General features: G+C 39.4%; 1 protein-coding gene across 1 annotated transcript in view; it reads right to left on the minus strand.

Annotated features, from left to right (window-relative positions):
- Positions 1-23,484, minus strand: part of SUDS3 (SIN3A corepressor complex component SDS3) — a 41,322-nt gene that overhangs the window by 12,327 nt on the left and 5,511 nt on the right. The window contains exons 2-10 of the mRNA XM_075273815.1: positions 22,114-22,183; positions 20,225-20,280; positions 17,950-18,021; positions 13,130-13,149; positions 12,884-13,040; positions 10,104-10,199; positions 6,191-6,252; positions 5,518-5,539; positions 4,149-4,254 (exon numbers count right to left, since the gene is read on the minus strand). Coding sequence (XP_075129916.1) covers positions 4,149-4,254; positions 5,518-5,539; positions 6,191-6,252; positions 10,104-10,199; positions 12,884-13,040; positions 13,130-13,149; positions 17,950-18,021; positions 20,225-20,280; positions 22,114-22,183 — 661 coding nt within the window. The remainder of the gene's footprint in view (positions 1-4,148; positions 4,255-5,517; positions 5,540-6,190; positions 6,253-10,103; positions 10,200-12,883; positions 13,041-13,129; positions 13,150-17,949; positions 18,022-20,224; positions 20,281-22,113; positions 22,184-23,484) is intronic.

The raw sequence follows: 23,484 nt of genomic DNA on the forward strand, positions 1-23,484 counted from the left end.
AAGGGAAAATGCACATTACAGTTTGTTATACAATTTCTCCAGAGCACAGAAATACCCCACATGTGGGTGTAAACTTATTTTTGGGCACATGGCAGTGCACAGAAGGGAAGGAGAGACACTGGGATTTTGCTGGAGTAGTTTTTGGTGACTCATTTTCAGAGCCCATTTTGGAAACTACATCCCTGACACAATTCATCAAGGGTATAGTGAGCATTTTGACTTCACAGCCTCCTCAGAGATTTTATTAACATTGGGATGTATTAAGGAAAATTACTAAAATGTCACTTTAACCCCTTGTGAAAATGAAAACTTTGGGGATAAAGAAGAAAGCCCTGAAATGACGTATTCCTGGAAAAATTGTCCTTTTCACCTTCCACCATCAGTTGCATATTCATTTCTGGAAAATTAATGCAACACTTAGGAGTTATAAATAATCACTGTACCCCTGGAAAAATTCCTTCATGAATGTGGTTTCCAAAATGGGGTCACGTGTCAGGGAATTCCACTTTACTGGCATTTCAGGGTTCTGCAAAAGTGTAAAGGTGTCCAAAACCCAAACCATCTAAGTCTGTGCTCCAAAAGCCAAAATAGCGTTCCTTCCCTTCTATGCCCAAACAAACGCTTAAACCTACATATGACATTAGGTACACCAGAGTCATACATGTGGGCTTAAATTGCATTTTGGGCACACAGAAGATAATAGTAGGGAAGGTGCGCTATGTGGCTTTTGGAGCTCAGATTTAGATATTTGATATCTAGACGCCATGTCATGTTTGCAGAGCCTCTAAAGTACCAGTAGAATGGAATCCCTTATGCAATGACCCCATTGTAAAAACTGCACCCGTCAAAGAACATGTCAAGGGGTGTAGTGGGCATTAGTATCCCAGGCGTGACTGCACAGCGGATGGTGAAGAGTGAATATGTAAGCTGGGTGGAGTACACAGGGAACACCAAATTCCCTACTATATCCACAGTAGCTCCTATAATTGGGAGGGTCACTCAGGGGGTCAGTTCTGGTTTATTTTCCCTCATAAGCTCCAAATCTGGTTTGTACTTTGATATACGCTCGCACAGCTTTACATTCCCTTCCTGCCACAACCAGTTTTGTTCTAATGATTTGGTGATTTTGGAGGGTTTTTGTCATCACGTTGTAAAGTGTATATATATATTGTTTTAGGGCTTTTTTTGTGGTATGAGATGTATTTTGTAACATTTTATGGTGCTTATAACTTATTGACTAACTTTTATTAACCCTTTCATGGTGGATTAAAAAAAAAAATCCCCATAAATTCTGGTATTGCGTTTTACTTTTTTTTTTTTTTATTTTATTGTACAGGTTGTTAGGTTTTTGTTTTATACAACTCATTTGATATAGGAAATGTGAATAAAGCCCCAAAAATCTTTTTTCACACACTTCATTAATTTCAAACACTTTTTTTTTTTTTTTTCCCCCACACACTTCAATTTTTTAATTTTTTTTTTAAATTTGTTCCATAAGGACACCTGAACCAGCGATCAGAGCATCGTTGGTTCACTACTATAGACTGAAATACACGAGTATTGCAGTCTATAGAGGAAGTCAGTCTATGCAGACGTATAGGCTGATTTCCTACATCTCGACAGGATCAACCAGGTATCTGGGGGCACCTAGAAGCCTGGGATCAGGGTCAGACCCCAGGCTGAAGAAAAAAAAAATAAAAAATATATATATATATATATATATATATATATATATATATATATTATAAATATGTATGAAATGGGGTCTCCAAAGCCTAACCTGCTGCCTGTAGATTGCACAGAATTCTCCAAGAGACAGGTTAATTTTATATTCTAAAGGCACCACTCAGCTATAGTATATTAATAAAAATAAAAAAGGCGCAACTTGGACCATTGCAAATACTGAAGGTACAAACCATAATTTAATTTAAAGCTATACATAATTTGAAACATGTAGCCACTAAGCATTACAGAACAAAAATTAAGAAAAACACACAAAAAACCAAACACCATCTGTATCTTAGATCAACATGATCATAAGATGCTAATTCTATCATGTATTTAAACAATCATTGTACTTATTGTGACATTTTAAGACTACGGGAGAAATCTCAGCTGTTTACCCGCAGACAAAGAGGGATAGCGTGACACTGCTTTCCTAACAAGACTGGCTGCTGATCATTCTTAGTTTCCTGCAACTAAAGAAGCAGAATATTTCAAGGCATTGGCTAAACTGACTTGGCAGATAAGAATTGCACATTGTTATTAATTAAATAAATAAAATAACTCAGTACAAATGGCATAACATCATAACTTGCAGATCAGTGGGAGTTCCAGCAGTCAGATCCCCTCAATCTGTAGATTATCCCTTATTTATAGGATGGGGAATAACTTCTTAAGGTAGGAATACTTCTTTAAGCATGCCTTTAAGCATTCCCACTAAAAAGAATGGAGTGGTGCACATCCATCCCGACTAGTGCTCCACTCAGAAATGGAGACAAAACTGATCAATGGAAGACTAAGCGGACACCCACTAATCTGCAAATTATTTCCTATCTTATGGATAGGGTATACAGTCTTAAAGGGGTTGTCCCATCTCCAGGATTCTATCTATACTGATAGCTTATGTAAATTGAAGACTTTTCCTAACTACAGTATATTGCTTTAGAAATGCTGCATTGTTTGCCTGCTATGTGAACTTATTCTTCCCATTGTTTACACAGCATTATCATAACCACAGATCTGTGAGATAGGACAAGTGACGTCACTCACTGCTCTTACCGTTATCTACAGCTCTGCATGCAGGACAATCAGTTCAGTCAATTGCAGTTTTAGGATAAAGCCCTATCTGTCATCTTTCTATGTAAACACATAGATAACACTGAGTCCTTCTCTACAAGCATGTGCATATTATCTGAGCTGCATAAGTATTGATACTTAAGTGTCCTGTTCAGAAAAAAAGGGGAGGTGGGAGAAATACTCAAAGTGGGAAGAAGAGACAGCAGGAAAATTGTTGAAACAGGGAGATGGGAATACCTCTTTAAATATGAGAACACCCTTCAAGCATGCACCAAGCTACTGATTCTAGTATTACACTCTCTGCACCAAAAATAAGAGAATGATGAATGAATGGAGGGAATCATTTTCTCAAAGTCGCAATCCATTACATATCTGCTATTTTACATGTTATCTCATCATATCTTCTTCACCTTTTCTTCTATAGTTTTTAAATATATATATATATATATATATATATATATATATATATATATATATATATATATATATATATATATATATATATACACACACACACACAAACACACCTTGATGTACTCCCATTATTTTTATTGGGAGTGTGGGTTATTTCTTATTTGGTGGAAAAGTATAAAATGTCAATTGTGGAACACCTTAAGGGCCCTTGCACACGGAGTTAACGCGAGCGCATATTAGCATAATACACGTGTATAGAATACACGTTAAAATTACACTCCCATTGACTTCAATGAAATTTTTATACAAGTGTAAAAAACGAGTCTCGTTTTTGGCGCTTTTTTTTTTTTTTTTTTTACACGTGCAAAAAATTTCATTGAAGTCAATAGGAGTGTTATTTTAACACGTGTATTCTATACACGCGTATTATGCTAAAATACGCTCGTGTTAACTCTTTGTACACGAGCCCTAAAGGTTAAATTCCAAGGTATCTTTACTGGTAAAACTGAAAAAAAGTTTTACTTCTTTAGGTACAAAGTTTTTAACAGTAGAATTCTCATCTCTTCATGTAAAAGCAAATTTATACTTTTAGTGATTCCTGTATAAACAGCACCACCTAGTGGTTTAATTATAGGATGATGCAAAAAAAAAAAAAAAAAAAAAAAGTGGTTACCGGTGGACCCCATAGACTATAAAGAGATCTGCAGAGAGAAAAATCCTGCTTGCAGGACTTTTCTCATCGCATTTTTAAAGTGGAATGGGGAACAGGATTCCCAAGCAGAGATCAGGCACAATTATGAACCTAGCCTTAGTGTGAATAGAGCCTAAACAACAGCTTTTCATAGAAAACAACATTTCATCATTGTGCTATCAAGGCATAAGGCTAATTTGGTTACCAAGCTATCAGGACTGTAACAAAATATAAAATAAAATACCATCTTTTATCATAGTAAAGCTTTCCATCCTCTATCCGAGCTTCAAAGCGTTGGACAGGAGATTCAGCTTGAGTTGCTGGAAGATGTTCTGGAGTTGATGGTGAGACTGTAAAGAAAATATACCAGTTCTAAACTTTAACATCTGTATTACTGAGAAAAAACAGTCACATCTTTGGTGTCCTATTTTCAATCTAAATCTGACACCAATGTAGTGCACCCATTACAGAAGATAGATAGAAGCTTTCAGTGGCTTTTGCTCTGCAATAATATTCCCAGACAAGACGCAAACATGTAAAATATACTCCTCTATTCAGATGAAGTGTTGTTTTGTTCGGTTTATCTACATCATCCATATCATGTAGTGGTATGCTCCAGTATGAAGTGTTAAATAAATAAATTTCAATTCAGAAGGCTGCAATCTTTAATACTGATCTCAATAGTCATGCTTTACAACACTCACGCATGGACCCTTACATAGGTGGAACTGAAATGAGAAGGAACCAACAATTTCCCCAAGCAAAAATCAGATCCTAGAATTTACAGGGTCAGAACTAGGGACATGATTTCTCCTAATAAGGCAGTTCTATATACTGCCGGAAAGCTGACAGTGCGCTGAGTTCAGCACACTGTCGGCTTTCCTGATCTGTGCCCGGTGTGAAGAGCTTGTGGTCCGGTATCGTAGCTCTTCTATGGTCAGAAGGGCGTTTCTGACAGTTAGCCAGAGACGTCCTTCTTCACAGCATAGCCAATCGCGCTGTACTGTGAGAGCCGGGAGGAACGCCCCCTTCCTCCCTGATAATACTCGTCTATGGACGAGTACTGCGAGCAGAGGGAGGGGGCGTTCCTCCGGGCTCTCACAGCACTGCGCGATTGGCTATGCTGTGAAGAAGGACGTCTCTGGCTAACGTCTCAGAAACGCCCTTCTGACCATAGAAGAGCTACGGTACCGGACCGCAAGCTCTACACACCGGGCACAGATCAGGAAAGCCGACAGTGCGCTGAACTCAGCGCACTGTCAGCTTTCCGGCAGTATATAGAACTGCCTGTGGGCAAAATGGTGAAAGGTCCTCTTTAAAGTTATTCCATACCATCCTATCACTACATTCAATCTCTATGGGAGTGAAGTTTCAGCTAGCTCAGTTGATAGAGGAAACTTTAAAAGTTGGTACAGCCTCTATGAGGTGCTTGTCTTTCATGTGACAAGGCAAAATTTACTTTTAAGGAAAAAAGTTTTATAGCTTTGGAAGGGATAGAATGAAAAAAAAAATTATTTTTATTTATAGTTTTTCCACTGTCAACCAAGCCACCACATCAGCATCACCATAGTTTAGCTAATTATTATTATATTAATATTATGAAAGAAACTTACCAGGCCTTTTAGGAGATTTTAACTGTTTGAAGGGAAAAAAATGATTTGAAATTAAAAAATTGTCTTTGTAAAAATCAAAAATATGCAAAGTTGAAATATTCAGGTTTTTTTTGTTTTTTTTTAAAATAAACATATTGTATAAAATAGGTGTTTTTAACATCACATAGAAAACAGAGTTTTGTGTCCATTCATATTAGATCCCCAGGGTTGATAAGGGCTAGTTCACACGTTGTTAGGTGGTCGAGGAATTTGGTCAGAAAAAAACCCGCTTCAGGAATTAGGAAGCAGTTTTTGGAGCATTTTTTGAGGAGTTATTGGTTTCAGGTTTTTTCCTATAGCACAGTGAATGGACCTTGAAAAAAACCGCGGCAAAAACAGTGTTGCAGTTTCCCACCCCCCCCCCCCCTTAGACTCCCGTTGGTTTTTTCATGTCACTTCTTTTTTCCGCTAGTGGAAAAAAAAACGTTAGCGGAAAAGAGAATGCTAGCGGCTTCCCATAGGACTCTATTGTGAGAAGGTGAATTTTGAGGCGGATTCCACCTCAAAATCCTGACCATTTTCCTCCATGTGTGCCCAGTGTGAACTGGCCATAAAGGACTCTTTTTTTTTTTTTTTTTTTTTTTAATCTTTTAAGGTAGCTCACCTCTTTACATTTTACAGACTGAACTCTTACCTTGTTTAGTGTCCGTAAATCTTCCATGATTTGTTCATCTGTGAGAAGATAGTTCAGCTGGGGTGCAAGCGTTAAGAAAAAAAAACAAACTGGATGATAGACTGCAAGCAAACACTCATGATATTATCCTACTAATATTATCCTATCCTACTAATATTATACGTTTGTTATTCTTTCACGCAAAAATGGCAGAACGGATTTGAATGAAATTTGGCACATAGTTTGTAACCTCGATTAAAACATAGGCTACTTTTTAGCCTGTAAATGATATGGCTTCACGACTTATGAATTTATGTTCATTTATTTCCATAAAGCCAGGTCAGTTATCTCTCCATGTAAACACACAGATAAAATCGTCCATTGTGAACAAGTATTTGCATATTATCTGATCCGCTCCAGTGCTGGCACATTGGATGGGAGAACCCCTTTCATCCAAATTGGCAGTTTGCCAATTTTAAACATGCCGGGAAAAAGAAAATCTTAATTTGTCGCAAAATTCTAAAACCTGTTGAGCTGCCGGAACAATCACAGGCACAGGGCGAGGAAAAAGTTCAGCGGCAGGCCAGCTTGACAACTGCTGAAACGCCGGAGCAAGCGGATCATCAAGGCCAACAACAAGCTCATTATATGGTGTCCCAGCGAGCTGCTGAGATGCCGGAACAATCACAGGCACGGCGTGAGGAACAAGTTCAGCAGCAGGACAGCTTGAGAACGTCAGCAATTTGCTGAATAGAGGCAGATCATCGACACCAACAACACGCAGATGAAGTTGCGGGCAGAGGCTAGTAATTTATAAATTTTGTTTAGGCTGTGCTACAGATACGCCACATTATTTTGAGTAATTTTGAGGGTACAAAGGTTGCTAGCGTATAAATAAAGATGATATACCTCGAGAAAGAATTCCCCTTTGCATAGGTTATTAATGATCAGTGCAATGTTTATAGAGCCTAGCCAAGGAAAGTCAAAGAACAAATATAAACTAAGGCCCCACATAGAAAAAACAAACAAAACAAAAAAAAAAGCTGCAGAAAGACCACAGCAGAAAAGCAACTGTTTTTTTCCACTGCCGTTTCTCTGTAGACTTTCTGCAAGAACCTTCTGTCCGCTTGAGAAGTCGGACATCTTCACTTGCGGACAGGGAAGGACGGGCACGGAGTGCAAAAGAACGCACCCGATGCCCATTGAAATGAATGACAAGTGTCACGGACACAGCTAGTGTCCGCTCCTAATGTCCGTGACAGATTTTGAGCGGACACTAGGAGCGGACACTACCTGTCGGACACCGACGGTAGTGTGAACGCCCCCTAAATGCATTTCAAGTATAATTTCTACGATGGTATATAGGGTAGAAAAGGACAAAACCCACCAATTGCCACATATAAAGTGAAATATACTTGAACTCTATGCCTTAGCATAGTTACATAGTTGAATAGTTACAGTCATGCAGTTTTGGCTCCACCTACAGGCTGGTAATAGAACTACTAATATTAGTATGCTTCCTAAAATACATACCGTATATACTTGAGTATAAGCCGACCCGAATATAAGCCGAGGCCCCTAATTTTACCACAAAAAACTGGGAAAACTTATTGACTCGAGTATAAGCCGGGTGGGGGGAAAATGCAGCAGCTACTGGAAATTTTCAAAAATTAAAATTGCGGGAGTTTTTGGGTGCAGTAGGTGCTGGGAAAGGGGAGGGGTGTTTTGGTTGTCTGTCTGCCCCTTCCCTGAGCTTGAGGACTGGGTTTTTTCAGCCTGGCTGAATATAGGGTATCTGCAGTGCTCCTATTAACCCCTTCCTGACGGCGGAACAGGAGCACTGCAGATCCCCTATATTCAGTAGACCGGGCACTTTCAGACACAGGGATACCTAATGTGTATGTGTTTCACAGTCATTTTCTACTTTTATATGTATTCTAGGGAAAGGAGGGATTTAGAACTTTAATTTTTTTAAAGCTTCTTTTTTTCCCACTACTTTATGGGAGATTCTATACATTACTATTGCGCCCCTGTAAATATATACATATGTAGTATGTATGAACTCACATATAGTAGTTTTTTGGAAAGTACATTTTGTTTGCAGAAAGGAATTGCTTGAGCTGCACTTAAGTGGCAAATTTGAATTTTGGCGCAGTTTTTGCTTGCAATCTCTGTTTGATGCAAAGTTGCTTGTATATATGAATTATTAAATAAATTGTGTTTTTATACACGGTATGCTGTGCAATCTCAAAAAAGTTAGATTTTGGAGTCAGTGTCACAGTTTGGTAGGTTCAGTATAGATTTTTAACATATTATTGAATAACAGCAAAATCTTGCCTGTCTTCTCTATCAGTGTTTTTGGGAGTCCGAGGTCTTGTTATAGTTGATGTTTGCGGTACATATAGTAATATATTATATATATATATATATATATATATATATATATATATATATATATATATATATATATATATATACATACATACATACATACACACACACACACAGTCTGCACCTTAAGCTATTATTTTAAATGCATTTTATATGAATGTGAGATTGAACATGAGTTTTAGGTGCAAATATGTGTTTTAGAACATTTTTTCATAATATTATTTGTGTTTGTCACAAAGTTGCATGAAGGTGGATGTGGCTATTGATAACCCATTGAGACATATGTAATCTTCAGGTTGTTTACTTTCAAAAATATATATAGGGTTTAGGTGTTCACTTGCTTTTTACAATGCATAATCCCTACATTTTATAAGATGAAACTTTTTTTTTTAACATTTCAAGCTTCAAAGTAGATTTTCGTTCCTTCCAGTTCTGGTGATTTTCTGAAGACACGTGCATACAGGTGTAGGCCTTAGGGCCCGTTCACACGGAGTAAACGCACGTGTATTTTGGCAAAAATATACGTGTAAAAAATACACGTGTAAAAATAAGACTCCCATTGACTTCAATGACATTTTTTTACATGTGTAAAAAAACAAGTCAAAATACACGTGTAAAATGTCATTGAAGTCAATGGGAGTCTTATTTTTACACATGTATTTTTATTACACGTGTATTTTGCCAAAATACATGCGCGTTTACTCCGTGTGAACAGGCCCTTAGTGATATGCACGAACTCTGCACATGTTGAACTCTTGTTTTTAGGAGGTTTGGTGCATAGAATTTATTGTTTGGTTTCCACATTTACCAACTATATACATTTATTTGCATTTTTTTATTAAAACATTCACTTTAAATCAAAATTGCATGAAGGTGGCTGTTCACATAAGTACCAAGTGGCATTGTGACAATGCTGCGGGTGTCTACTTTAAAAAAAAATATATATTTAGGTATGGGGGGGATGATTTTTTAATGTTGCAATTTAGGTTTGATTTGTCCATCTCAAAACTGTGAAAAAAGCTCCGGCTACTGGAGGTGCAAAATTTCCAGAGACCCTTGGCAGTGAAAGGGTTAAAGCTTGTTGCTATCATCATAAGACATTAATAACTGTAGTGTAAACCTACATAAACATTTTGGTCATTTCCATGGAATAACCAGGTTATTCCACAGATATCATTTCTCAAACACCTTTGGGCTTCATAACTGGGAACAAAAATAACCAGAATGGTGGCCTGCTGTGAGAAGTAACTGTCACGCAGGCTCCCTACTTTTCCATTCAATGTCTAAAGGGCTGACCAAAACAGTGAAGTACAGCGCTTGGCTGTTTCTGTAAGCCCTGCATATTAGATGTAGCAGCGGAATACGTGTATGACCACTGCTCCATTCAATCTCCTCCTCACTGGAGCCGTGCAGATAGGAGGAAGAGGGTTTCACTCCCCTGCTACTGTAGTTAAGGTTACCACTGATCATACATTTATCCTGGGCATAGGGGGATTAACCAATCCATATAAATTTACATGAAAGCCTTGTATGTAAAGGATATCAGGAGCCGGCTTCCTTCTTTTGTCAGGAATTGGCACAGGATCATTTGGTCGACGTCGCAATTTTCTAGTCATAATTGGTTTAACTTCCATGGAATCTGTTGAAAGAAATACATTTTTCTATAAAAAGTCTACTATGATAAATGCAAGGTACATAAAGCACATGCCAGACCTTTGTCTGGTCCGCATACTGAGTAACACAATAAGTGCAAGTTAAAGGGGTTGTCCCATTACAGACATTTATCTTCAGGCACAGGATAGTGGATAAGTGTCCCTTCACTGGGGGACGTACCAATATCGGTCACCCAACAAATAGAATAGAAAACGGCATCCTCCCTACAAGTGAAGCTCCAGTGTGCCCGCTGCTGGAAATACAACCTCAGGCACTTCCAAAGAAAGGAATAGAGCACCAGTCACACAAGAACACTAGTGTTTAATTCACAGGGAGAATGCACCCAAGCCATACAGTAGTAAGGAGATTAGCGAAGGTGTCGTGTCTAATGATATGGTGTATACCTGTTACTTGGCACCATAGTATGAAGCCACATAGGTGTCTTTTGTATATTTGCAACAAAAAAAAAACAAAAAACTTTTTTTGCATCAAAAAGTTAAATATATATAAATTTGCAGCTAAGTCAAGGGAAGCTGCACTTCTGCAAATCTACTGTATCACACAACTGGTGTGGAGCTGCTCTTAATGGCATTTAGGGATTTGCTAGATGGACCATAGGAATCTGTTGTCCGGTGTGGTTTCATTCATTTGTATATAAGCTGAAAGAAAACTTTGAATGCTTCACAGTGACTTCATATCCAGAGCTATTTCATTGGTGTGCGGTGCTAAGTGCACAACACTTGTATCACCTTTAGTGCCTTTTCATCCAACCTGGTACAGATAAGGCCATGGGTCCAGGACTCTGCCAGTCCCTTTTTCTTGGTACATAACTTACCTTTTAAAAGCAACTGGTTGAATCCCAAATCACATTGAAATTTTAAAGGATTACTGAAAAGTGTCCAAGTCTTATGATATGTTAAAAAGATATTGTGCAGTCCCTTTTTTTCTGCTTGGATCAGAATTTTAACCAAACAATTTGATAAACATTATGTTTTAATGCAAAATTGTACAAAGTCTATGCAGTGTAATGTGTTGGACTGCAGCTTCTTACCTTTGAAAACAGAAGTATGGGAGGATAAGGCTGGATTCACACCAGTGTTCGAACTCAATTCGGGTTTCTGTCCCCAAATCAGCTTGAAAAATGTGGAGAGGATAGTGCTGCCAGCAGGACTTCTCTCCGCATTTTGGGGCGGAAACCCAGCAGACCCCATTATAGCTCATAGGGTCTGCAGGTAACCGCTTTCTAAGGTTTCCATTTTTTTAGTCCCCATATGGACCTGAAGAATGGAAAGCACGAGGCTTTTTTATTTTATTTCTGCATGTTAAAGAATGAATGCTGACCTAGCAATAAAGGAGTTAAACAACTAGAGGGCATAATAAATGCATTGTTTCCAGCAATAGTACCTTGTAAAATAATGATCACATGAAAAATTACACTGCAAATTCACCAACGTGAAGTCCAGCACTAGAAGAAACTCTTATAATATTAGTTATGATACAAGCAGAGAGAGCATATTATGTTTCCTCACTAAGACACATTGGTACAGCTAAGAACTCCTCATGAGCCTAGAGGCAAAGGATTAATAATTTATAGCTTAGCTTCATTTATATGGATATCTAAACAAACCCCAAACAGTGTGAACCAAAACACATCATACTGCACAGATAACACATTACACTACATTTTAGAAGATCACGCTGCAAACCATTCCCAATATTTATCTATAGGTAATCCTCAGATAAACAGCAGAACTGTAGAGACAGAGTCGGGACCAATTTTGATTAATGATATAAAATTAATATTGTATAGTTTGATGTATAGTTTGTTGCATATTTACTGCCAAATATATTCACTAGATTTTTCATGAATTAAAGGAAATTTACGGCTTCTGATGAGCAATAGCTGTGAGTCATTTATGAAGGAGTCAGCTGGGGGGGGGGGGGGGAGTCGGCAGTAATGTGGCTCACGTAAAAGTCCTCTAAAATGTTTAAACACCCCCTCCCCCAGTACTTGTCTATGGAGGGGAGGGGGCATTCCTCACCGCTCTCATAGTACAGCGCTATAGGTGCTACTGTGAGGAAAGGCGTTCCTGACTGACTGTCAAAAACGCCCTTCTGACACTGAAGAGCTATGGTACTGGCACCGATAGCTCTTCACCGGGGGCACAGAACGGGAAAGCCGATTTCAGCTGAATTCAGCGCACTTTCGGCTTTCTAGCGGTATATAAAACCGCATGTGCCCCAGGAGGTGAAAGGTCCTCTTTAAAGATCATTTCAACTGTACAAGACTGTACTTTGTTACCTATTCATAACAAAAACTTGTACATGTTACACCAATAATGTTGGACTGCAACGACTGCCTACAAATTCTCAGCTTAAAACAAGATTCTATAGTCTGCAGATATTTAAAGGATTTCCTAAAGAAACACTAAGACCTTTGTGCCCCTTAACGAAAATGAGAATAAAGACGCCGCAGTGCTGGATAAAGCGAATGAGACATTTCATACCCGTCTGAACGGCCTTGAGAAACCCTAAACAGGGAGAATGTAGAGGTAAATCAGAGCAATGGCACCTATACTGTTAGGATTGCTAGAGAGTCCAGAGGTCAGACTAGCAATATATCATTACTTTAAAGATGGTAATAGGTCTTTTATCCTAGATAGAACGTACCTCCTGTCAGTTCCATTGTTAACTTCTCATTTTCAATCATTTTTTTCTTTTCCTCTAATTCTGCTATCAAATTCTCCTTCAGTTCAATTTTCTTGTCTTCAAACTCTTTTACAGCAGCTTTCTTCTCCTTGATGTAATTCCTTTCCACCTGCTCGGTCTGAGAAAAATCGCAATATGTATTGCTATGAATAGTTAAAAGTAGAAATTATGGTAACAATTACATCAAAGGCCAGAAATGTCACTTACTTCTAGTTGTAAGAAAAGCTCTGGAGGGGAAAAAAAAAAAAAAAGTTGAAATTCTTCCATACAGTATATACATGCTACACTATATAATAATTGGTCTGACCGATCAAATTAGTTGTCAATATTCAGGACAAAGTAAAGATTATACTTTAAAAGGGATTCTATCATTAAAATCACATTCTCTCGGTCACATGTACGAATAGCCTTAAAGGCTATTCTTCTCCTACTTTTTTTTTTATGTAGATTGTGAGCCCCATATAGGGATCACAATGTACTTTTTTTTTTCCTATCAGTATGTCTCTGTAGAATGGGAGGAAGTCCACGTAAACATGGGGAGAACATACAAACTCCTTGCAGATGTTGCTCCTGGCGGGATTCAAACCCAGGACACCAGTTCTGCAAGGCTGCAGTGCTAACCACTGAGCCAACGTGCTGCCCCCCTATCTTTAGATGTCTTCTCCGCGCCGCCGTTCGGTAGAAATCCCAGTTTTCATCTGTATGCAATTGAGTTATCTCGCAGCACTGGGGGGTCCCCAATACTGCGAGAGAAATCTCCAAAGCCGCCTCCATCTTCTTCAGGAACGGACTCTCCCTGTGTCTTCTTCTGTCCTGGGTTTCAATCTTCTAGGCATGCGCAGTTGGCTCTGCCATCGGGCCTCAAGCAGAGCTGACTGCGCATGACCGGCAGCCACACAAAAAATGGCCAATTACACAATAAGCTGTGTAAGTGGCCATTTTCTTACACAGCTTTTTTTTAAAAAATAAAAAAAAATCTTGAGATATGCTAACCAAAGACTAATCTCTTAAAGTGCACCAATTTAGATAAGAATTTACTAGTATATGAGAAGCATTGTTCACTTCAAGAATGTTCAATTCTGACTAGATATTTTCAGGTCAAAGCTTTCGTTCACCGAATGAAAATATAAAGCACAAAGCACACTACAGGTCTGATATACATTTTATTGTACAGTTGTATTTGTGCCAAGGCTTTTTTTTTCTTAACCTAACTCAATGGGAGTCACTTATAATAAAAGGGTAAAAAAAAAACAAACAAAAAAAAAAACTGTTGGGCATGAAGGCATACATGTTCTGTATGGTGTCCTGCAACATATCTGTCCACAGATGTTGCAGCTTGGATTGTAAACCCTGAGGATTCATAAGTTGCTAGAGCTGACAGATCAAGGAAGCATTGCAATCTGGCAAAGACATTCCTGGGAACCCCTGGCTCTGTGTGGGTGAACATTATCCTTCTGAGAAATGCCACATGGAAGCCTTGCCATGAGAGGCTGCAGGATGTCATGGACATATTGCAAAGTTGTTTGGGTCCCTCATATCACTACTAGAAGTGACCTACTGCCATACGCTCCCAAGATCATCACACTAACAGTTGGGGCAGGGTATCACTGCACAGCAAAGGCAGGATTGAAGTGTTCACCACAAGGCCTTCATACTTGAACCTCACCATAACTGGATCCCGGAAAGACTTAGATTTGTCAGTAAAGGCTATACAGAGCCAGTCAATAGCAGTAGAGGTCTCTCGTTCACAACACCTCAGAAAACAAAAAGCAACAATGGCTGACTATTCAAGGCAGAACACATAATCTGTGCCGTTACACCAATTTTCTTCTGTCAAGTTCTTGGTAGAATCCAAGCAGAGATGGGTGTGCAATGAAGGAGCCACCTGTGATTGTACGGTGGACAAGGGAAGTGGGAGCTGCCTATACCTGTCTGCAGGCAAAATGATTATCTCTACTGGTGGTTTGTCTAGGCTGCCCAGACACTGCTTGGCATGTGTGTGCCCTCACATAATCCCAGTACATTCTAAACAGCCATGTCTGAATGGCCTAGATCAGGAGTCTCAAACTCAATTTACCTGGGGTCCGCTGGAGATAGAGTCTGGGTGAGGCTGGTCCGCATCAGGTTTTCCACAAGCTATGTACGCCGCAACAAATTTAGCTTTGCCCACTTTTATGTTGACTCCGCCCATTCTCATTCATTTTTCATGTGCCCCCGCACAGTATAATCCTCATACAGTCACCCGTACATTATATGTCCCCACATTATAATGTTCCCTTCCAACTGCCCCACAGTATTAAGCCCCTCTCCTGGTGTCCCAGTTTAAACTGGGGGAAACTAGAGGGGACATGAAACTGGGGCAGCTGGAGGAGGACATTATATAGGGGGGGTAGTTGGAGGGGGGCAATAAATTAATGGCAGATGAAGTGGGACATTAAACTGGGGCAGCTAGAAGCAGACATTAAACCGTAGAGGTAGCTGGACGGTGACAATAAACTGGGGGCAACTAGAGGAAGACAGGTCCCCCAACAGCTACTCCCACGGTTTAATGCCCCCTCCAGTTGTCCCCAGTTTAATTGCCCCCCCCCCCTTCATCTACCCCGTTTCATCTCCCCCCACCATTTCTCCCCCAGTTTCATGTCCCCCTCCATCTGCCCCCAGTTTCGTGTCCCCCCTTTATCTGCCCGGGACTTTGATAAATGGTGCCAGGAGAACCACCTCCGGATTAATGCTGGGAAGACCAAGGAGATGGTGGTGGACTTTAGTAAACAGAGAAGTGCTCCGACCCCGGTTGAGATCCAAGGGACAGGCATTGAAATAGTCAGGACCTATAAGTATCTGGGAGTGCTCCTCAATAATAAACTAGACTGGGCTGATCACCTGGATGCGCTGCACCGAAAAGGTCACAGCAGACTCTACCTGCTCAGGAGGCTGAGGTCCTTCGGAGTCCAGGGGCCAGCCACTTTTAGGGCCCTTTTCAACTCTGTGGTTGCTTCAGCCATCTTTTTCGGAGTGGCCTGCTGGGGGAGCAGTATATCAACCAGGGACAGAAATAGACTTGACAGACTGATCAGAAGAGCCAGCTCTGTCCTGGGGAGCCCCCTGGACCCAGTACAGGTGGTGGGTGACAGAAGAATACTGTACGTGGTGACCTCCATGAGGGAGAACAAATCCCACTCCATGTATGAGACTTTGATGGCACTTAGCAGCACTGCAAGTGACCGTCTGCTTCACCCCAAGTGTGAGAAGGAGCGCTATCGCAAGTCCTTCCTCCCAACCGCGATCAGGGTGTATAATCTACATCAGACCAAGCGAAGATCACTCCGTACAGAAAAGTAATGATTATGAAGTCTTCCTTCTTTCTTCTTCTGTTCCTTAGCTGCTATGGACTCCTAGTATATCTTCTCAGCATATGTGTGTCTACTTCTGTAATATATTACTGTGTATTATCCTGTATCTGTATTACCATGTTGCTGTAACATGCTGAAATTTCCCCACTGTGGGACTATTAAAGGATTATCTTATCTTAAAATCACTACAAAAAAGTTTAAGCACAGCACTGCATTCGTACAGAAAATAAAGGGAAATCAAAATAACAAAACAGTAAAATACATGTATTTGGGCAATACATATTTGTGAATAGTCAGATGATCAGAACAAGACCAGAATAAATATATTGTTACCAACCATCCAATAGCTAGAAATATGTAGCAACTAATGTCACTCTAAAGAAAAAAAAGATTAATATTGTATACATTTTGGTGAAGGTGGTAAAAAAAAGATAAATAAAATTTCGACAACTACCACAAATACCAGTACTAGATTTTCATGAGGTTTACATATTTGTACTTCTACTTAGCCCTCTAAGGGCTAGTTCACACGGGGACATGGACGCTGATTTTGACAGCGGATTTCGCGGCCAAATCAGCGTCCATACAATGTATCCCTATGTGAACTGCTCGCTTTTTTTTTTCTGCTCTCTCGCTAGCAGAAAAAGAAGCGACATGACCTATCTTTCGGGCGGAAGCCGCTCGCGATGAGCCGCGGCTTCCGCCCAGCCGCAGCGCCCTCCATGTCGGCTCATTCATTTGAGCCGACAGCAGAGGTGAAAGCCGCGACCGCAATGGTCGCGGTGGGAGCAGTTCACATAGTGTGGACATTGTATGGACGCTGATTTGGCCGCAAAATCTGCTGTCAAAATCAGCGTCCATGTCCCCGTGTGAACTAGCCCTAACAGTTACATTACAAATGCAAAATAGGAGAGAAATTGTGTCCGGTTTTCAATTTATTTATTTATTTTTTTTATTTAATAACACAAAGTGTCACTGAAAAACTTTATAATATAGTTTTTCCTCTCCGTTATGGTAATTTTTATTTTGTATGGTGTCGTCAGGGGTGGGGCTATAATCTTTAATAACGGCGTTTTATTAGCGTATTATTTATTTTTTATTATTATTTTATTTACATTTTTTAATAACTCATTGAGCGCTGTATACACAGCGATCGAAATAGCAGGGAAGGGAATAAATCTTCCCTGCTATCTCTCTGGGAGCTCTGGCTGAAGTTACAGCCGGCTCCCATTGAAATCAGCTGCACGATCTCCGTGCAGCTGCTGTGTTCTGACTGGACGTACAGGTACGTCCTGTCAGAACAAGGCAACCACTTCCCGGACGTATATAGTCTATGGGCGGTCCGGAAGTGGTTAATGAATTTGGAATCGGGAGCACCACAGAAATAAATGGAGCGTCAGCTAGGCAAGCGGACAGATACTTATTTAAATGGAGACTTTTGGAACCCCATTCTCATAATCACTGGGTGACCCAAAGGTCGATCCCCCAACAATCCATGGACTGTCTGTAAAAACAAGACAACCTTAGTTCATATCATTTTATGATGCAAAGGGAAATTTCTTTCCCCTAGTTTTATATCTGTATAAAGTATGACATCCACAACTTAATAAAACCTGTATAGGAAAAAGACATGGAAGAGCTGGAGTTTCCCACTGTAACTATTAATTGGGTTCTTACCAGCATTTCTCAGTCGCTCCTTATACTGTTGATCTAATTTTTTCATGCGCTTCTGGTACTCCTGTAGTGTACCTAAAAATATAAAATAGGCCATTTAATATTTACAATATAGTTTATAGAAACAACTACATTTATATAACAAAATAATATGAATAACAAAATCTCCTTGTCTAAGGTAGGGTTCACACTACCGTTGGGTCCTGTTATGAAGGTGTCCATTTAAAAAACAAAACAGACACCTATCAAAATGGACAGTAACTGATGGCTATCAGTTACTGTCCGTTATAAGTCCATTCCCGTAGACTTCAATGTAAAAAAAAAAAAACAACACTTGCCGTCCGTTCTTTTTCTAATGGACAGAAAAGTCCTGCATGTAGGATTTTTTTGTCCTCTGGAAAAACAAACCAAACCAAACCAAAACAAAACATGGACTTGGGCGTAAACGGACACAAGAAAAAATCCCATTGAAATTAATAGAAATTTTAACGGACTAAAAGGGTGTATTCAGATGTTATATTTGAAGTGTGGTTAAAATTATAATTATAAATAATGCAGGTGCTTTCACCATGGTTTTTTGATGCAGTAACTGCACCTCAAGCACAATATCTGAATGTACCCAAAGACAAATTGCCTGTGGTGGTGAAACTGTAACTGGATGTGAAGCTGAGCAGAAGAATATTCAGGCTTTCAGGAACATTCCCATAAAGTGTTTTCAGACAGTACCACTGAAGCCAATGCTATTGTAGCTTTTACGAGTGAAGCACAAATAGTTTAATGGGTTTCACTTGCAAACTCAAATACCACACACAAAAAATAAAAATATGGCAAAACTGCATGTATTATTCACCTGTTGCTGTTTTAAGTGCACCTATCCACATCATCTAACGACAACCTAATAGAGATGAGCGAGTATATTCGATTGAATACCTCCCCTGCATAGTTATTGGTGTAAAAAAGCGCCAAGGAAGGTGGAAGGGGAATCAAATTTTTACTGCCCCTTCCACCTTCCCTGGCGCTTTTTTACACCAATATCTATGCAGGGGAGGTATTCAATCGAATATACTCGCTCATCTCTACAACCTAACAGGGACAGATTGCAGTCTTTTAATAAACAGTGCAAGGATAAATAAGGCAACTTTCTATATCTACAGAGCAGTTTAGTGTATGTTCATCATTCCATACTGTCACAAAAAGTATAGACAGCAGAAGATTGGCTGGGTGTTAAATATTATGACATTACAATATTCATGGCATACATAGGGTTAATACTCTGCTGACTTCACTCTTCTATATTTTGGTACATGGATTTGGTTAGCGTACACCATTTTAGAGTTGTCCTTACAAAGCAACAAGATGGAAGGCAACACCCCCTCTCATGAACATAAATGAGTGACAGATACACATGACTGGGTCATATCAACCAGATGATCAAGCACGAACCAAGCTGTAACTCTACAAGATACCCAGATGAAAAAACCCAACTATGAGCTTCTCTGATGATGTAAGCTAATGAGACATTGACTGATATTTCTGTTATTCTGGAAGTTTCCCCTGTGTTCCTGTGTTTCCCTTGAAGACATTAATAAAACTCAACATGCTTTTATAACAAGCCAACTCTTCCTATCATGTTATCTTATGAGACCTATCTCTTAATGTTTCTCTGCACGTGGTCACAAGTGTCACCAAATACTGGATATTCCACACTGGGCTTTTGACAAGCTGCATTTCTATAGATGAGAAGCCGCACACAATCTGAGAAAACCATATTAATAGATGATCTGGTGTAGAATACTGGATTACCCAACAGCTGAAACTGACCGTATCACATATTGTGGTTTACTAGAGCTGTAACCATGTGAAGATACATGGAGACTATAATTATCTGAACAAAGTTAGTTATAACTCTTAGGAGCACGTTCACTTTGCATAATTGGTCAACAATTTTCAGACACTTTCTGACCCCCAAATCAGCAGTAAATTCCATCACGATTCTGCTGGTTTCAATGGGAAACGAAGATCAAAGCAGGAGGCTGAAAAAAAAATAAGCATTCTGCTTGTTCTTGTCCCAGATTCTGTGGCCGATTCAGCCACAGCAGAAGACTCCCCATAAATCTGGGCCTAATGCCACAGGGAGGAAGATGAAGAAATATCGGAGGCAGATGTCCACCTTGAATTCCTCTCCATTTTCCATAGTATGAACTTAGCCTAAGGTTCAATTAACACATTAACATAAAAGAATAACTAACAAGATCTTTTTCTTAATCTGAGAACTCACCTTCTTGAAGTTGTTGCAATTGTCTCTTGAGAGATGCCAGTTTATCTTGATACATCCTGATGAGAAAAATAAATAATTAAAAAAAACCATTATGTCACCATTCTATAGGAAGAACAAATCAATTGCATAAATATTCCCAATTACTTTTGCAGAGATTATGTTAAATTTACAACTTATCCCCTCTCTACATGGTTGAATTTAGCAGTAATGTGTTTGCATGCCCATTGCTCCATTGACACAGGGATACAAGGGATTCTTGTAACCAGTGGGGTTTTGCCAGTCAGACTTCTACATAACTTCAAGAAACACAGCCCCATAAACTATCATGGACCACAAGTTATTTTACAGCAGACACACATCTATTAAAAAAAAACTCTGCATATTTGCAGCAATAGCAGCCTGGAGCAGACACCCGATTATTCAATTCAAATACTCATGCTCCAGAAAGCTAGGGAAAGTGAAAAAAATATTATAATAAATAATAATAAAAAAGTTTCTCTCTGGCCCAGTTCAAAAAAATGACATGGGACGTTACTCTTTCTTTCCTATGACTACGAGGCCACCAGATGGCCTCAGTGTTCACACGCGGCGAGCACTTTTGGCAGAGTAAGCCCACAGGTGCCGCTGGACCAAATAATGGCAGGGAACACAAGTTTGTTTGTTTTTTTGTTTTTTTTTAATGTTTCACCTTCCCCAGCCTGCTGACCTAGATCTGTAATTCCTGACAACCCCTTTAAGAATTGGAAAATCACAGGCAATAAAGGTGAATTCCCTTGTTTAGGAATCATAACCAAATTCGATTCTTTGCTCATGTTAGTGAGATCAGGGAAACTAAAAGCAATCAAAAATGCAAAACACCTATACAGGAAAAACACCAATAAGTATGGCTGCCTGTAAGGTGGGTCCATAGGTTTCAACTGTGCTTATGACCAATCCCACACACACAGGAAACACCAAATGTCAGCATGATGTCAAAGGAAAAACTGAGGTACAGTCTTCAATATCATGCCATCATTGGCCACTGCATCATCAAGATGAAAGGAACGTGCTTTGCTTTTCTATAAAGCTCGGCAAAGTGAGCAAATAAAATACATTTAGTGGCCAGTTTGTAATGCTCACCTATTTCTATAAGGGTATGTTCACAAGAGGCATATATGCTGCATTTTGTTTCCTTCAAAACGTGATCCTATCACACTGAAAATACTGTGTAATCTTGTAAGCATGTTATAGAGCAGGAGGAGCTCAGCAAACTAATATAGTTTTATTGAAAGGATTCAGTATAAGGGTCCATACACATCACACCTTTCACATGTTTAGTAGGGGCAAAAAAAAAAATTATGTATGTTTACATAGAAAACAATGTAAAAAGAACCTTTTTTATTTTTATACTCATCTCTAGGTAAACAAATCCAACCACTGGATGGATCTACTAAATGGATGTAAAAGATGTGATGTGAACAGACCTTTACTCTTATTTTATTCACTTAAATCATAATATGATGCAGATTTTGGGCAGGTATACAGTAGATTTTTCAGATGAAAAAAAAAACTATAGTGTAGATTTCTTATTTTTGCACCAGTGCTTCTTTTAGTCATCACCAACCATCTGAAAACTCACATTTTTATGACTTGAAGAAACCGCATCATTTACCGTACTCACGTTTAGATATTCAGTTTCTTTCTCCTCTGCTTCCATGTAGTATACACTTTACCTGAAATATCCTACTACTCAAAATAATCTGGCCACTAGTTGTATAGCAGCTGATAATAGTGGTGGCCACAGCATTACCAGTAGTCACATTCACCTCCTAGCCATAGTTATAATAAATAACACAATGGGAAGACACCTACAATACAGGAACAGCAATAATGGCACAAAGTATACATACTGTTCTTTCATTTCTACATAGTCCACGTTGTCATGCTTTGCTACGTCGGTCTCACTTGCATCTTCAGTATCTTTAGAATGGATAAAGAACATGTTAGTATGGAGTACTACCAGGAGACAAGTAAAAACAGAATTCACTCATACTGGAGACCACAAGTGAGTTCTATCCTTATGATATTTTCTTTTTTATGAAGTTGGCGCAGTGCAGGGTCTAGGTCCTTTAGACCAGAGGTCCCCAATGACTGGGCTATGGACCACTATCAGGCCGTGGATCACTTGGTACGGGGCCAGAGGAGCCTCTGTAACCTACACCCAGCAGATCACTTTCCATCAGGTTACTAATGTAGCTCTAAGGACCTGTTCTTGTACACAGGACGTGGGCATCTTCTGTTCTGCTCCCAGAACCTTTGCTATGGTGCCGTTAGGACCCAAGAGCAGAAAAGCAGAACAGGTCCCGGTGTACAAGAACAGGTCCCGGGAGCTGCATTAATAACCAGGTAAGTATAATGTAGTTACAGTAACATATGCAGGGGAAATATAACCCATGGGGACACTACTAGGGCTCTATTACAGTTATACCGGTAATTCCCCCCACAGTTAATAGCATTACCTGTGTAGGGGGAAGACTTAGATTGTGGGAGGACACTATAAGCAACACACAGAAAGGGAGCTCTTTTCATATCCATAAGCTCAGTTTGGGATGTTGAGAGGGCCTCCTTAATAAAGCATAGAGTGATGTCCCCCCCAACCATACTTTTATTAAGTTCGTTGTCTATACCACCAATAAGTTATACATGATACAGAAAGATTTCCCTTGGTAAAGTATAGGGAAATGTATAAATGTAATCATTAAATACGTACTTTATTGTGTTTTCTTATGACCACCCAATTGCCCCAACCCTGCTCCACCACCAAAAACCCACCTGCCGCCAGGCCATGGGAAAATTAGCTTGCATACACAATAGCCCTTGCCTGTAATTTCCACAGAAATCCTACAACTATGAATCTGATGAACAGTCCAGTAAACAGGTAAACATACGAGTTCTGTACAGGTATGTGCTAGCAAATAACTATGAATGGGGAGGACTTTGCACCTGTCTAACCAGTTTTCTGGCACAAGGCTGTTGCATCTTTGACGCACAACTTTTTGTAGCAAAAACTCTTCATTTTGACCATTTTCCAGCCTGCTCTCCACTTTTGAGGAAAAAAATAAAAAGCAGATCAAACAATACAGATCATTCCTTAAAGGGGTTGTCCCTTCACAAGGATCCTATCTATACTGCTTGTTAATGTGGATGTAAGACGTTTCCTAAATACACTGCTTCAGCAAAACTGCTTTGTTTGTTTCAACATCTTACTTTATTCAATTCAT

The sequence above is a fragment of the Leptodactylus fuscus genome, chromosome 1, assembly GCF_031893055.1.
Source record: "Leptodactylus fuscus isolate aLepFus1 chromosome 1, aLepFus1.hap2, whole genome shotgun sequence".
Classification (NCBI taxonomy): domain Eukaryota; kingdom Metazoa; phylum Chordata; class Amphibia; order Anura; family Leptodactylidae; genus Leptodactylus; species Leptodactylus fuscus.